The sequence below is a fragment of the Pyrgilauda ruficollis genome, unplaced genomic scaffold, assembly GCF_017590135.1.
Source record: "Pyrgilauda ruficollis isolate IOZ18807 unplaced genomic scaffold, ASM1759013v1 scaffold91, whole genome shotgun sequence".
Classification (NCBI taxonomy): Eukaryota; Metazoa; Chordata; class Aves; order Passeriformes; family Passeridae; genus Pyrgilauda; species Pyrgilauda ruficollis.
The window spans coordinates 489884-504620 of record NW_024531155.1 but is presented as its reverse complement, the minus strand read 5'-3'; the positions used below and the strand labels follow the sequence as shown (position 1 = coordinate 504620).

Below are 14737 nucleotides of genomic sequence, written 5' to 3'. Positions count from 1 at the left end.
GAGGAGAGGGAGCATGCAGCCTCGAGGTATCTTATATATGCATGACACTCCTAAGGCCTTGCAAGTCAACTGCAATGACACTGTCATAAGCAAAATGGGAGTTAGAAGGAAACTCTTTAAACCCTCTGTTAAACTCATGACACGGGTAAAAGTGCTTAGACAAAGACAAAAAATTATAATTCCTTGGAAGGCTGCTGTTGCTAATGATGTTTTGAACAAAACAGATGTCTGTTGGAAATGGTGGGAGCTGATATCAATTCTATGTAACAAAACATCAGTAAAACTGAAAGTTAAATTCACTAATTTCTAATCTGTCTCTCCTTAACATGCAGTCTGGAGACACAATCAGACACACATCAGAATATCATCTTTCATAAAAATCAGAATGGTGATCTCAAAAGAACGTAAGGAAGGTAAGATGGAACAAAACGTGATATGCTGGTGTTTGCCTATTGTATAAAATGACTTGAAGAGGGTATTTCCAGAAACCACACTTGCAGTGAATGTCAAAGGAAAATAACCAAAGCAAATAGAAATACACAGTTTATGGACAGGATATTGCTACAGCTTCACACAGTCAATCTATGTCATAGTCTCTTAAAAGAAGCTACAAGAAGGCTGTAAAATTTGATGACCTTGAGTAAGGAGTGGCAGAAAAGCAGAGATTTTTCTGATATAAAGCCACTTTGAGCCTTAATTAGTGGTAATTAGTGGTAAAAGAGCAACTCCTTTTGTTGTTAATTACATAGGTAATTGTTGTGCATAAATAAAAGGTTATTATTTCTCCCCAGTGTTCTAGCTTTTGTTTTAAATCATAATTCTGCTTTTTCAGAGTGTGACAATATTTTCAACTGGTGGGTCAAGTTTAGGAAAACATATATTTAATATATGTGGTGGTACGAATCCAGTAGATTGTTTTGATTAACTGGATAGAGTGTAGAAATCAATTTAGTAGTGAGTTTGCTTTCTTGTTTTATTATGTAAATAGAAGTTGAGTGTCTTTATTCTGGGGAAAAAAAAAGTGTTCTGTTGGGCTGACTGCTCTTTTTAGGTGCAACTAGAAAGGAATACATTTTTATTCCACATGATTGAGGCAGGTGGACCAATTTCCCCTGATGGGCCTGTCATAGTAGGAAAAATCTAAATTTCAGGCCTGCTGGGTTTTTTGCCAGCTAAAAATCCCCAGGACTAAGACAAACATTCAATTAAAAAAAAAAAAAAAAAAGCAACTTAATTTGAGTGCAGGCAATACCACACAAAGCATGGGATCCCACTACTTTACAACACTTCAGTGATATTACAATAGGGAAATTAGAATAACTAAAAACAGACATGAAAAATATTATTCTAACTTTAATGCTGAAGACAACTACAGAACAAAGTAAACAAGCTACCCATGGAAGGCATACCTATACTTGAAATGCTGCTCCAGTAATCTAAACAGAGATAAGGATTGTTTGTTATTTGTTTAAGGTGGTTTCCTTTTTCTTTTTAAACTGATTTTTGAGTAGCATAGAAACTTCTCAGCTAAGTAATATTAGAAAATAAGTATCAGCAGATAATGTGATCTAGCAGGTGAAACACTTGGCTGAGAAACTGAACGTTCAGGATCGTCTCTCAATAGCCCCTCCTGGTCTGCTGTGATTTCAGGCAAATCATCTGCGCGTTCTGGCAGCATCTCATTTGAAGGGGCCACGCTCATTTTCAGACTACTTTCAGAAACTACACTTACCCATGAGCCTTCATGTCAAGCCCCTTCTCCCTGCCCCGGTCTTTACATAGTTGTGTTTTCTTACCATCCTTATCTACATGAACAATGAGGACATGATCTTGCCCTTTGATCATGAAATTCTATGTTTACTCACTTGAGCTCTGTGGTTGCTGCCAGATGAGTAATACACATCCTCAGTCTGGTTTCTGAAGCAGGCTCTGAAGTGGACAGGTATTAAAAAACCCAAATATTTGCAAAATTGAATACTTCTCAATATACCGCTTTATGAACAGGAGTAATTAAAAATGAGATTTTTAAAGTGCCCACCTATTTCCATACTTGACTTCTCCAGGTCAGTGCATGGGATCATACAGAAAAAGCTTGATAGTTACACCACCAGTTATCTTCATCTCAGACATGCAGTTTAGGCTTTACTGTGGGCCCAACAATAATACATTTAATTAATACCAAAGATCATTGCTTCAAATGGAGAAGGAACCCAGTTTGCTGAAATACAAAAAAAAAAATAGATTGAATTGACTCCCAAAGGAGACACTCATGACTAAAATATACCTCCCAATCATCTGAGAAAATCCCACAAAAGCACTCTGAATTGCACTACTGTCAAACCATTGAAACCATGAATTATAGCTAAATTATAAACACAAATATAACTATAAGCCTTTTGTGTCTTCCTCACGAATTTCCTAACATTCTTAACTGAAACAATTCAGCGTTGAGTGGTCTTCTCAAGGTCTTGCTCTTGCCACAGTTCTTGTTCACAAGACTGTAGTAGTTTGTTGAATGAAGACATAAAGGTGAGTCTGTATCTCCTTTACTGAGTATTTCACCTGCAGACACGTGGCATAGGGTGAGCAACACCAGCCTTCTCAGCTGGTAGACAACCACCACCACAGCCAATTTTGGATCAAGCAGCCCATGTGCTGCTCTGTGCATCCTTCCTCTGAGAGCCTGCTCAGCCCCTTCCTAAAGCTCACAGAGGTTCCATGAGGTGCGGGGGGCCCAATGGCTGGTACAATCATAGAACCATAGAATATGCTGAGTGGGAAGGGACCCATCAGAATCATTGAGTCCAACGCTGGCCCAACACAGGACATCTCAAGAATCCCACCATGTGCCTGAGAGCACTGTCCAAATACTTCTTGACCTCTGTCAGGCTTGAGGCTGTGACCACTTCCCTGAGATGCCTGTTCAAGTACTCAACCACCCTCTGGGTGAAAAACCTTTTCCTGATACACAAAGTAAACCACCTATGACTCAGCTTCACGCTGTTTTCTCAAGTCCTGTCATTGGGTACCACAGAGATCAGTGCCTCCTCTTCCCCTCACAGACAAGTTGAAGACCGCAATGAGGTCTCTCATCAGTCCCCTCCAGGCTGAACAAACCAAGTGATTTCAGCTGCTCCTCATATGGCTTCCCCTTAAGGCCTTTCACCATCCCCGTAGCTCTCCTTTGGATGCTTTCTAATAGCTTAATGTCGTTTTTATACTGTGGCACCCAAAACTGCCCCCAGCACTTGAGGTGAGGCCGCCCCAGTGCAGAACAGAGCAGGACAATCCCCTCCCTTACTCGGCTGACGATGCTGTGCTTGATGCTCGCCAGGACAGGGCTGGCCCTCCTGGCTGCCAGGGCACTGCTGACTCACATTCAACTTTCCATCGACCCCCATGGCCCTTTGCACAGCGCTGCTCTCCGGTTCCCCAGACTACACACAGAGCCAGGGTTGTGCCGTCTCAGGGGCAGACTGCTGCACTGGCTCCTCGCGCGGTTGGTGACTGTCCATCTCCAACTTGCCGAGGTGTCACTGCGGAGCAGAGGGCTCTCTCTGGTAGCGGTACCTGCCCCCGTTCTCCACTCGGGGACGCCCACAGCGCCTCAGTTCAGCCGCCGTCCCCGGGCACCGGGCGCACCGGCGCTACCCCAGCACCTCGCCCGGTGCCGCCACCGCGGGGAGCTCGGAAGAGGCGGACCGTGGGCTCTGCCCGCCCCGTTCGGGCGTGTCCCGGCGGGGCTGCCGGGAGGGCGGCTCCGCTGAGCTAGGCTGTCTGTGCCCGCGCCCAGCCCTGCGTGGGGGGAGCTGCTGCTCCGTCTTTGTGGCTGCGGCTGCGGAGGGCGGCGGTGCTGCGGTTCGCGGGGAGCCGAGCCCCGGTGCGGCGGCGGCAGCAGTAGCAGCCATGGGGCTGCAGCCCCTGGAGTTTAGCGACTGCTACCTGGACAGCCCCTGGTTCAGGGAGCGGGTGAGAGCCCACGAGGCCGAGCTGGAGAAGACCAATAAGTTTATCAAGGAGTTGCTGAAGGATGGGAAGAACCTGATCGCCGCGACCAAGAGTGAGTGGTGGGGCGGGGGGAGCTGCGGGGGCGGCTGGCCGGCGCCGGGAGCTTTCGCCTTTGAGCCGGCGGCGCTCGCCTTTGTGGCACAGAGCTTTGAACTGGCGTTCTCCAGCCTCTCCCTTGGCTTCCCCATCAGCCGCTTGGAGACGCGGGTCCTCTCCATTCTCCGCGGAGGGGAATAAGGGATAGAGGCGGTGGCAGCGCCGGGTGACTCCTGTTGCATCTGCCCGGTTCCTGGGCCGGGCCTGGCTTCTGTGTTCGGCGGTGCCGAGCCCGGAGCAGCCCCGGCTGCCGTGTGAAAGCCGCCTGGAGGACTCGGTCCCAGGTGTTGGTAGCGCGCTGCAAGCTGAGCGGCTGCGAATCGCGTACCTGGCCGTAACCATGGCGTGCCTGTGCATTGCTGTGCTGGAAAATACCTCTGTCAAAAGAAGTGTGCTCAGGAATTATCAGACTTAGTTTTGTGCTGACAGCACTGGTTTCGAGTTCTATGCCTTTGGCCTCTTAAAATGTGATCGTGTTTCGTTAATTTTGAGTTTAATTGTTGTATATACGTAGCGTATATAAATAGTTAGCTAGAATCTGTTTTATGTGGGAATCATGTTTTTTGCCTTGAATAACTATGTTCAAGCATGTTAGTATTTTTGTTGTTATTTTATTGTGTATTTTTTCCATTTAACATAAGACACAGTGGTGTAGTCACCTAAATATTTAGTAGGAAGATTTGCTATACCAATTTTTCAAATAAACCACTAATACAGCACTCTGGCACTGTGTTCTCAGAAGTGCATAGCACCTACGGTATGGTAAACTTCTGAAGCCAGGAAACCATGCTGTCAGGATGTTTCCATGAAACTGATAGGGTTTTGGCTGGTGGTTTGATCAGTGTAGCTGCCTGGATATGGTTAAGTTCTTAAAACTAGAATGAACTCATTTCTGTAGATAAAAATCACTGTTTTCTGGTTTTGTCTCTAGTAGAAAATGCTGTATCAAATGTCACTTGTCTGATGTCACTTGTCTGTAACTTATTCTTTGGCCAGTTAACATTCAGTTACTGCAAATTGTGATCTTAGAGGATTATTCAAAATCTGTGACTTGAGGTGTCAGTATATATCATTTTAACTTGGAGTATAAAATAAAAAAGTCTCTCAAAATTGGATAAGAACAGTAGAGGGAAATCATTCAATTTCTCTTCCTTAAGCATCTAGACAGTATTTTGGCAACTGCCCTAAGCTCTCAGTTGCTCATGTACAGTAATGTATACATAACTTAATTTGAAAGCATGGAGCTGGCTGTGGTGAGGAAAGCCCCAACTCAAATGAGCACTCTGTCCACAACTGGGTGTCCACAGCATATCAGAATCCTGTGCTGGTAAAATGGCTTTGTGTGCAGTGCTCAGGGTGCTTTCCTGTGTGTGGTGGAAGCCAAGTGTGCTGGCCAGAGCCACCTGGCCTGAGAGGGCTCCATGAAATGCTTTGGGCTAGCCCATGAGAAATATTTACAGAGGCTATCTGAGATCCTGCCTGTTCAGGTCTAAGCACTGCCTTCATTTCTGAGATGACAGTCAGAAGGTTTATTCTTGAGTTTAGTTGCTGTACCTTATTCTAACAAACATCTTCAGCATGCTTGTACAAAGTACAAACAGGTTAGACCCTTCTTCCCACATTTCAGGTTTCTGCAGTTGCCTCTCCTCTTTAGAGTGCCCTGAGTGACAGGTTTGAAGCTGAATTGCCTTCTGCTGGTGCTGGTGAATGACTGCCACTTTTCAACAGACATTTAAAGACAAATTGAAATAGAGGAAGCACAAGAAGCCCAGTGGCTAAAACCCACTAAAACCCCAGTGGTTAGGATATTGGCCCTCCTTGTGTTTTCACAAGAAAATGTTATCATCTAAATTCTTTGAGGAACCTGATTCATTTGCTGTCAGGAAACCAAATGGGATTAGCATTTGTTCCAAAAACCCAGCTTGAGAAGTGGTCTAGACACAGTGGTCTATTCATTTGTGTTCCAAACTGCATTTTCTGTGCAAAGAGTTTTCACTGCAATTTTGAGAATGTGATAATAAAGCAGGGTGTAGTGAGCTTAGATAATTGCCTCTTAAACAACAGTTCCTGACAATTTTTAGAAAATTGTTTTAGTCTTTTGAACAAAAAATATAATCTTGATAATAGCTAAAATATTCCCTGTTTCTAGAACCAGTTAAAATATGAGATTTGCACCTGGTGTAATTGATATGAGAGTGCGATAAGCTGCTCTCAATGGTGTGTAAAGTATAAAACATAGTTGTGCACTATTGTTCTTGAATTTGTGGGAGATGTGTAATTTGTGAGACTGCAATAGACACTGTCAGCATTTCCCTCCCTTAGCAATTTCCTTATTTCACTTGTAAAGCTAGCAGCAAATGTTATGGGGATTCTTTAGGTGTGAATAACTGATGCAATTGAATAGATCCCTCTTCCTGTCTGACAGACAGCCTTGTAAGTGACTTTGATGCTGCCTGCACTGGGCTACATCTTGACAGGTGATAGCAGATACTGCTACCACTCCCTCAAATTCATAGGAACTATCAGTGTCTTGCAGGGCACAACAGTAACATGATGTGGATCCTCTCACTGGCTCTTTTCCATTTGTCTCCTCACTTGTATGAGGTGGTACTTTTCACCTAAAACTCAGCAGAATTAATTTTTGTGAGTACAGGACTCTACTGCTTAAAAAAGAGAACAAAAAAATCAAAATATTTTGCGTTTTTGAATTGTTCAATTTCCAGAGTGAAGCATACTTCAAGTGTATCTTTACACTTTAAAGTTTCAGTAGTTTCAAGAATGTGATAGAAAGATAAACAAGAGTAGCTCAAAGCTGTCTGTTTCCTGTGTAAGGTTATGAATCACTGAGTTGTCTAGTTCAAGCTAAATATTGGAAGGATGAATAAACAGTAGGTGATTCTTCCTTTTCTTATGACAGTTAAGTGTGTTTAAATGGAGGACAAACCCATTTACTGTTACTAATCAGTAAATATAAGTGGTATTCACATATGCTTTTTAAAATAGAAATGCAATATTTCTTAGGGGATTCCAGTTCAGTTAAACAAGTTAGGATCAATAGAGTTTATAAATCACTTCTGGATGGAGGTTCTTGTGCCTCATTGAAAGTGAATTTAAAGGTGCCTGATGAGAGAATCCTTATTGTGAATCATAAAAGAAATGTAAGAGGTTTAGTTCTGAGCTCCTAAAAATCGGCAGTGCAATTTGTTGGAAGCTAAAGAATACACTGGATAAATACTGTATATTTAGTCTGAATTCTTCTCTCTGTGTTGATCCAACTCTAGGTCTCTTCACACAAGTGTAAGGTTTTTGGGTGGCTTTTGAAAATACTTTTTTTAAGGTTTTTTTTGCTTTACCTGCAGCAGGAGCCGTCACTGCTAATGAGGTGCTAAGTGGAGTAGGAAGAGTCAGAACAAGTACGGGTTTTGGCCTTCTCACAGGGCCTTTGCAAAGGATACTCATGAGTGCATGCTCACAGCTGTTCCACGTGCCTGAAAGCAGAGCCTCCCATTCTTGGATTTAGGTGCCAATTGGAGCAGAATTCTGTTTGAGTCAACTGCAGTGACTTTGTGATGGGCTGGTGAAGACAGAAGATGCAGTGGGCATCCTGGCTATCCAGTGCGGCCCAGTACACTCAGTGACTGTTTCTAATTGCCATTTTCTTTTTGTGTTTTTCATGGAAGAGTTATTTCTTTCACTCTTCCAGACAGCATACAAAATGGCAACCAAATTTATTTTATGTGTAGAAAGAGTTTGTCGGAATATAGAGTTACTGATGAGTATTTGTTTTAACAAAGATGACTGAAGAACCTAATCCAGTCCCAAGCCCCAGTTTGGTACCTGAGTTGTCCAAACCCATATGCTTTTTCTTGGCCAGTTGTCTTGGTGTGTGGTGGTGGCTGACCTTCCAGACACTGGTCTAGTTAGATTTTGGCCTGACTTGGTGTATATATTATTATGTAAATATAAAAGCTGTGGTAATTCACATAATAACACCACATAAAAACCTCTCAGACCACTTGAGCTGTGGTGCATTTTTTTCTTAAGCACTAATTGTCTATTTTTTAAAGCTTTCCTTAATATAATCTGCAGTTATGAAACCATGTGTAATGTGTGCCAGCTTTCGAAGTCTTAGGAATTTCTTTTTGCAACAAAAATGTTCTACTGACATTCCAGTACATGTCAAAGAAGTAAGATAAACCCACTAATATAGGGCTTATTAATAACTTCTAGACAAGAAATGGGCATTCACTAAATATTTAGGTAGAATTCAAAGGTTGAGTAAAAACTTAATGCTATTCTTACTTAATGGGGAAGGGGGGAATATTGCAAGAGGGTTTTAGTTGAACTTGTGTGCCAAATTTCCTAGTCATCTGAGGTTACTTAGGACTCTATATTTGATTATTTTGCCTTGAATTCAGTGAAACCTCTGAATTAATAAATCATTACATTTAACCTTTTAGAAAGCTATTTTATTTTTCAATTAGTAACTCACTCCCAGGCTTTGTTTCTATTGTAAGGCATCCTTTAGGTGTGATAACCATGAGCAAATCAATGTTGTATGTGAATGCTCTGAGATTTAAGTTTGAAATATACTCAGTATACTTGAAATACACGTGCTAGGGCCACGTTAGATAAAAATTACTTCAAGGGCAGTATTGCAAAGGCTACTGAGCTGTATGTACCTTTAAAAACCTCCAACTTTCTATTAGAAGTGTTTCCATTATTGAGCTCATTAGCAAACTAAGGCAAACAGGTACTTTGGGGCCCATCTAATAGCGATTTCCCTTAAGAAAGAGCTGCTGATAATAACATAATAAAATGTTGTTTTTCCCTTCCCTTCAAGATAATTGCCACAGCTGAGGCCTAATTAACCATGACAGCACTTTATTTTTCTTTTCTTTTCTTTTCTGCTTGTAGATAAAGTTGTTTCTGTACAAGGACCAGGGAAATACTTATATTTAAGACAGTACTCTAAAGAACATTTTGTTTAGCTCCACCCCAAGTAGAGCATTCGTTACTGTGTCAGTAGCTATAAAAAGTGTCAGGCTCATTCTGTGGAGGATGCCAGTTTGTCAGCTTGAATCTCATCTTTTCAGCTTGAATTACTAACTAGCTCCATTACTGTCTTTGTCCTGTAGATGTTCCACTGTTCATTTTTTTTTTCTGTATTGAAAGCAGAGCATTGTGCTACTGAACATCTGTGATATCAGAAAATATGAAAATTCATGAATTTATTTGGATTTTCTCAGTTCTGAGAGATGAAAAAAACTGTCATTAAAGGAAGTGATTTTGTCTTGTAACCATTTGGGGAAAAGGTATCGTTTTTCAGCTTTAGATGAAATGTGTGAGTGGTCATTAAAGAGAGCATCACTGATAGGTGTAATTGTCAGTCTGCAGGACAAAACAAACAGAAATAAGTTTATAAATTTTAGAGGTGTTGTCTAGTAGATCATGTTGAGAAGGTTTTTTTCCTTGATTTTTTTTTAAATGACAAGAAAGGTAACTTTAGAATTCTATGGAATCTCAGTCTATCCTAAGGAGTTGTAAAAAAAAGTGGATTAGCCCTACAGGCTGTCAACTGCCAACACCTGCTTGCAATTAAGAAAAATCAGCCCACTGCTAAGGCTGTAGGTGTATGCTCTTCCTAAAATGAACCTGTGCCTTCCAGCTCTGTATTGCAAAAATGCTGTAAATTTTAGCAAGCTGACCTTATGACACTAATGACACTTCTCAAGTCCAGTCTGAAATAACTTGATAAGTTTTATTGAGGCAGAACATCTCTTTCTGCCTGGCCCAGATGTTTTTCCAAGGGGCAGGAAGGAGAAAATTAATTTATTAATTTTAAGAAATTAATTTAAAATTCTTAAAATTAAATTAATTTAATTTTAAGAATTTAATTTAAGAAAATTAATTTATTAATTTTAATAAATTAAATTAATTTTTTTTTTTTTTTGGGAAACAGCAAACAGGCTGGGTGCTCTGCTGGTGCTTTAGACAGGAAGCACATGGAGACAGGTTTGGACTGGCACTGAAGAGTTGCATCCCACTACTTGTCTCCTCCTTCCCAGCTGTTTTGTAACATTACATAATTAATGTGTAAGGTTTACATTGACTGTAGTGCTTTCATTTTACAATGCCAACCTCAGTCATTACTGCAACACTTAGCACATTAACCTAAAAACCAGGGGCTTGGCTGTTTTAGAGAGAGAGTTCACATCATGTGAATCTTGGCAATATGCTTAATGTTTAGATAGTGTGGGTTGTGGCTTCTTGAGATAATTTTTATGATTTGCTCATGTCTGATGGGGCTTCCTTTTGTGTCTAATGCCACTTTTTTGGGATTCAGTATCATATTTACTGTTCTATGACAGTTGTCCTTTAGATATTACAATATGCTCAGTGTTTTGGTTATCTTGTAAAAGTCTTCAAGTTTCTGAGTTAGCTAATTAAGACACTTGGAGCAATTGAATGCTTTCTGGAGTATCTAATGATTGTAAAATATGTGATCAGATAAACTTGGGCATATATTGGCAGAATAATTTAAGAAAATACTGTTCAGGGAATGTAACATTTCTCTGCTGGTGGTTGCTGCCACCCACTGTAGTTGTTAATCTTAATCAGCACCTAAAAAATCTGCCTCGTTGCTAAGTCAAACCCATCTCCCTTGCCAAATTTAAACTCAGCCATCAGTTTTGCAATGAGTTGAAGCAGGCACTTGTACTCCATCCCAGCAGCTCCTGTGGAGGTTGTTTTCCTCTGGGTGTGACTTTGATGGAGAGAGGGCAGTAATTTATGAAGCCCTATATTATACAGCTGGGATAAATGTGTGCCTTCTGTCCAAAACATGTGTCTTGGTATCTCACTGGGAAATAAGCTACTGGAAAGTGGAGTGTGTGGCCTGGTTTACCTGTCCTCCAATTCTTTTCCTAAACGGATAATTTCGGCAGATTTTGACAGATAACCTCAATGTCATGTTGTTTTTGCATACCTGATTGTAACTATGGATGGAGCTTCTTGCAGATACCATGTTCTTTTTCTTTTACTCCTTCTGCTCTGTTTTTGTTCCCTCCCTTTGTTGTTCTTTTCCTGTGTGTTTGCTCATCTTTCAGGATAAAAATAGAAAACATCCAGGCCCTCAGAAGCTATGTGGCCATCATAGGCCAAGGCCAAATCAGAAGTTCCTGTAAATCATTCATGCTAGGCTTGTCCTTTGTGGGAAAGGAGCAGTGTGAGGGGAAAAATAATCTCCAGGGATGGAAAATCACAGTGTTATTAAACAGATTGTGGTTTTACTACAGCCCAGACCTTTGAATAAACTGCTTGTTGTTGCCTCTTTAAATGAGAGGACTGGGCAGGTGGAGGTAGGTCAGAGAGGGGCTTTGTCTCTCAGTAGATCTGGTTGTTACATCTTCCCTGGGTCCGTGTCAGCTTTTGTATGTGCACCTGGCTGGTTGGGACTGCATGTCCTTGAAGAGGAAAAACAATGCTTTGTTTAATTTGGCAGGGAAAATTGAGTATCCAGGATGAAACTGAGTAGGGCTTTGTACCAGAGCTGGGCCTTGAAGGACATTGTAGTGCGTGTGGTGTCCAGGAATAGGTTCTCAGCCACTTTGTTGCTGCTGAATGTTTTTTAGCTTTGAGTGTGTCCATTTCATCCATTAGGCTTCCCCCATGAGGCATGGGGGCTTAGAAATAATGAAATAATTAATGTTGAGTAGTATGAACTTTGTCATACATTAAGTGTTTAAGCCTTATTGTATCAAATCTCAAATACTGGGATGTTTTCCCAAGCAGAGAAAGAACATTGTATTTTTGTTTGCGCCTAGTTGATCAAGGGAAGCCAACTGATGTAAACGTTTTGGTTTAATCTGTGATTTTGTCAGTCATTAGAGTTGCTTACTTTGAAAAATATTACTAATATTTGAATGTATGTGTGTTGGAACAAAAGTATATGGAAACTTGTAGCATTTTTACATAAAAGTGTAATTGCTTAAAATGTGCTTCTTCAAAAGAAACCCTGCTGCCTTGCAAACAGGTGGAGGGAGCACGCTGCCACGTCATGGAGGACCTGACACAAACTTGTCAAAATATCATTTTGACAGTGGGTCCCAGTTCTTAGAAATCTGGTGTGGGGCTGAGCTTGCAGCTTGTGTGGATTAACAGACTGTGACTGCTGCATAGTGTCAGTCTTTGGAACACATCAGTGCTCTGAGAGCAAAGCAGTGTAACTTGTCCATGCCTTTTTCCTCTTAAAATCCTGGGTTGTAAGTTCTCTGTTGGAGAGGCCTGGACTGACTGATAAACTCAGTCACGAGCCAAAGGACTGTTTCTCCAAAGCTTTTGCCTGTTCAACTCCTCAGCCTGCAAGCTTTACAGGAATAAAGCTGACTTTGTCCAGTCTGCTCTCAGACACTTGCTCTGTGGTAATATTACTGTTCTTTTATTGTGTTTCATTTTATGCTTTCAGTCATTTCAAAATGCACAGTTTCAAATTTCTGTTGTGCCTATTGTAGCTGTTCCCTTGTTCCAGGGGATTCAGCATCTTTAAATGAAATCAAGCTACCTAGAATTTTTTTTTTTTTTTTTTTTTTTTTTTTTTTTTAATAATGTTTAGCAGTGTCATGGCTTAATCCCAGTGAACAACTGAGAATCACACAGCCACTTGCTCATTCTCCCAGCTGGGGAGAAAATTAGAAGGGTAAAAGCTAGAAAACTCCTGGGTTGAGATCAAGACAGTTCAACAGGGAAAGCAAAAGCCATGAGCATCCATCAATAAACCAAAACAAGGAATTATTCACTTCCCATGGGCAGGCAGGTGTTCAGTCATTTCCAGGAGAGCAGGGCCCAATCATATGTAAAGGTTACTTGGAAAGACAAATGCTGTTACTCCAAACATTCCTCCACTTCCTCCTTCTTCCCTCTTTATATATGGAGCATGACACCATAGGTATTGAAATTCCTGCTTATCAAACCTGATTTCTTTTTATGAAAGGTAATGCAGCTAATTGATCAAGGGAAGCCAGCTGATGTAAACATTTTGGATTTCAGCAAAGCTTGGCTAGTGTCTGTCACAGGGTCCTTCTGCACAGGCCGTACAGACAGACCATGCAATGGGTGAGCAGCTGGCTCACAGGTTGGGCACAAAGGGCTGTAGTGAAGGGTGTGGACTGGAGACCCGTCACTAGTGGTGCTCTGCAGGGCTCCATCTTAAGCCCTGTGCTCTTCAGCATCTCCATTAAATCTTGGATACAGGACTGGAAGGGATACTAAACAAGTTTGCAGATCACACAAAACTGGGAGGAGCTGGTGACTCCCTGGAGGCAGGGAGGCCCTTCAGAGAGACCTTGACAAAATAGAGGGCTGGGCAGTCACCAGCCAGGTGAAGTCCATCCAGGGCAGGTGCCAGATTCTGCACCTGGAATGAGGCAATCCTGGATGTACAGACAGACTGGGGAATGAGGGGCTGGAGAGCAGTGCTGTGCAAAGGGCCCTGGGGATCCTGGTCGATGGAAAGTTGAATGTGAGTCAGCAGTGCCCTGGCAGCCAGGAGGGTGACTGTGTCCTGGGGGGCATCAGGCACAGCATTGCCAGCTGGGCAAGGGAGGGGATTGTCCTGCTCTGCTCTGCACTGGGGCGGCCTCACCTCGAGTGCTGGGGGCAGTTTGGCGTGCCACAATATAACCAAGATATTAAGCTGTTGGAGAGCATCCGAAGGATGGCAAGAAAGATAGTGGAGGGTTTTGAGGGGAAGCCTGATGAGAAGTGGCTGAAGTCACTTGGTTTGTTCAGCCTGGAGGGGACTGAGGAGAGACCTCATTGCGGTCTTTGACTTCCTCATGAGGGGGAAAGGAGGTGCAGACACTGAGCTCTTCTGTGTGGTGCCAAGTGACAGGATGTGAGGGAGTGGCCTGAAATTGTGTCAGAGGAGGCTTAGCTTGGATGTCAAAAAAATTCTTTCTCCAGAGGATGGGTGGGCACTGGAGTGGGCTCCCCAGGAAAGTGGTCACAGCACCAATTCTGATAGAGCTCAAGAAGCATTTGGACAATACTCTTGGGCACATGGTGTGACTCTTGGGGATGGTGCTGTGCAGGGCTGGGAGTTGGATTCAGTGATCTTTGTGGGTCCATTCGAACCCAGCATATTCTGTGTAATTCAGTCAGTTGGGATGACCTGTCCCAGCTGGGTCTTGTCCTGACCTCTCGGCACCCCCAGTCTCCTCACCCACAGGGCTATACAAAAACTAGAAAAGGCTTTGGCTCTGTGTAAGCCCTGCTCAGCAAGAACAAAAACATCCCTATTACTGTCACTGTGTTCAGCACAAATCCAAAACTCAGCCCCATACCAGCCACTATGAAGAAAATCTACTCTATCCCAGCGAAAACCAACACAAGAAGTAGAAGAATCTAATGTTGAAATGCTCCTCTCTCCCATGGCTATTTTTGTTTTGTTTCACAAAACACATTTAAGTGTCTTTCAACACCATTACTGCTTGTCCCATGAGGTTCTGTGGGGTTGTACCTGAGGGGGAAGGCTGCCATCCTGAGGGGTAGGGAACTAGCTAGTCAAGCATGGAAATTTATTGTTGCCAGTTGTGTCTCTCCTGTCACTGCAGTTTTTTTGCAATGTTTTGTG

General features: G+C 42.4%; 1 protein-coding gene across 2 annotated transcripts in view; it reads left to right on the top strand.

The window, feature by feature from the left end:
* Window positions 1–3782: 3782 nt before the first annotated feature.
* Window positions 3783–14737, top strand: part of ARHGAP10 (Rho GTPase activating protein 10) — a 139008-nt gene continuing 128053 nt past the window's right edge. For both annotated transcript variants that reach the window (XM_041489271.1, XM_041489270.1), the window contains exon 1: window positions 3783–4060. In XM_041489271.1, the coding sequence (XP_041345205.1) occupies window positions 3907–4060 (154 nt within the window). In that variant the 5' untranslated portion in view covers window positions 3783–3906. The remainder of the gene's footprint in view (window positions 4061–14737) is intronic.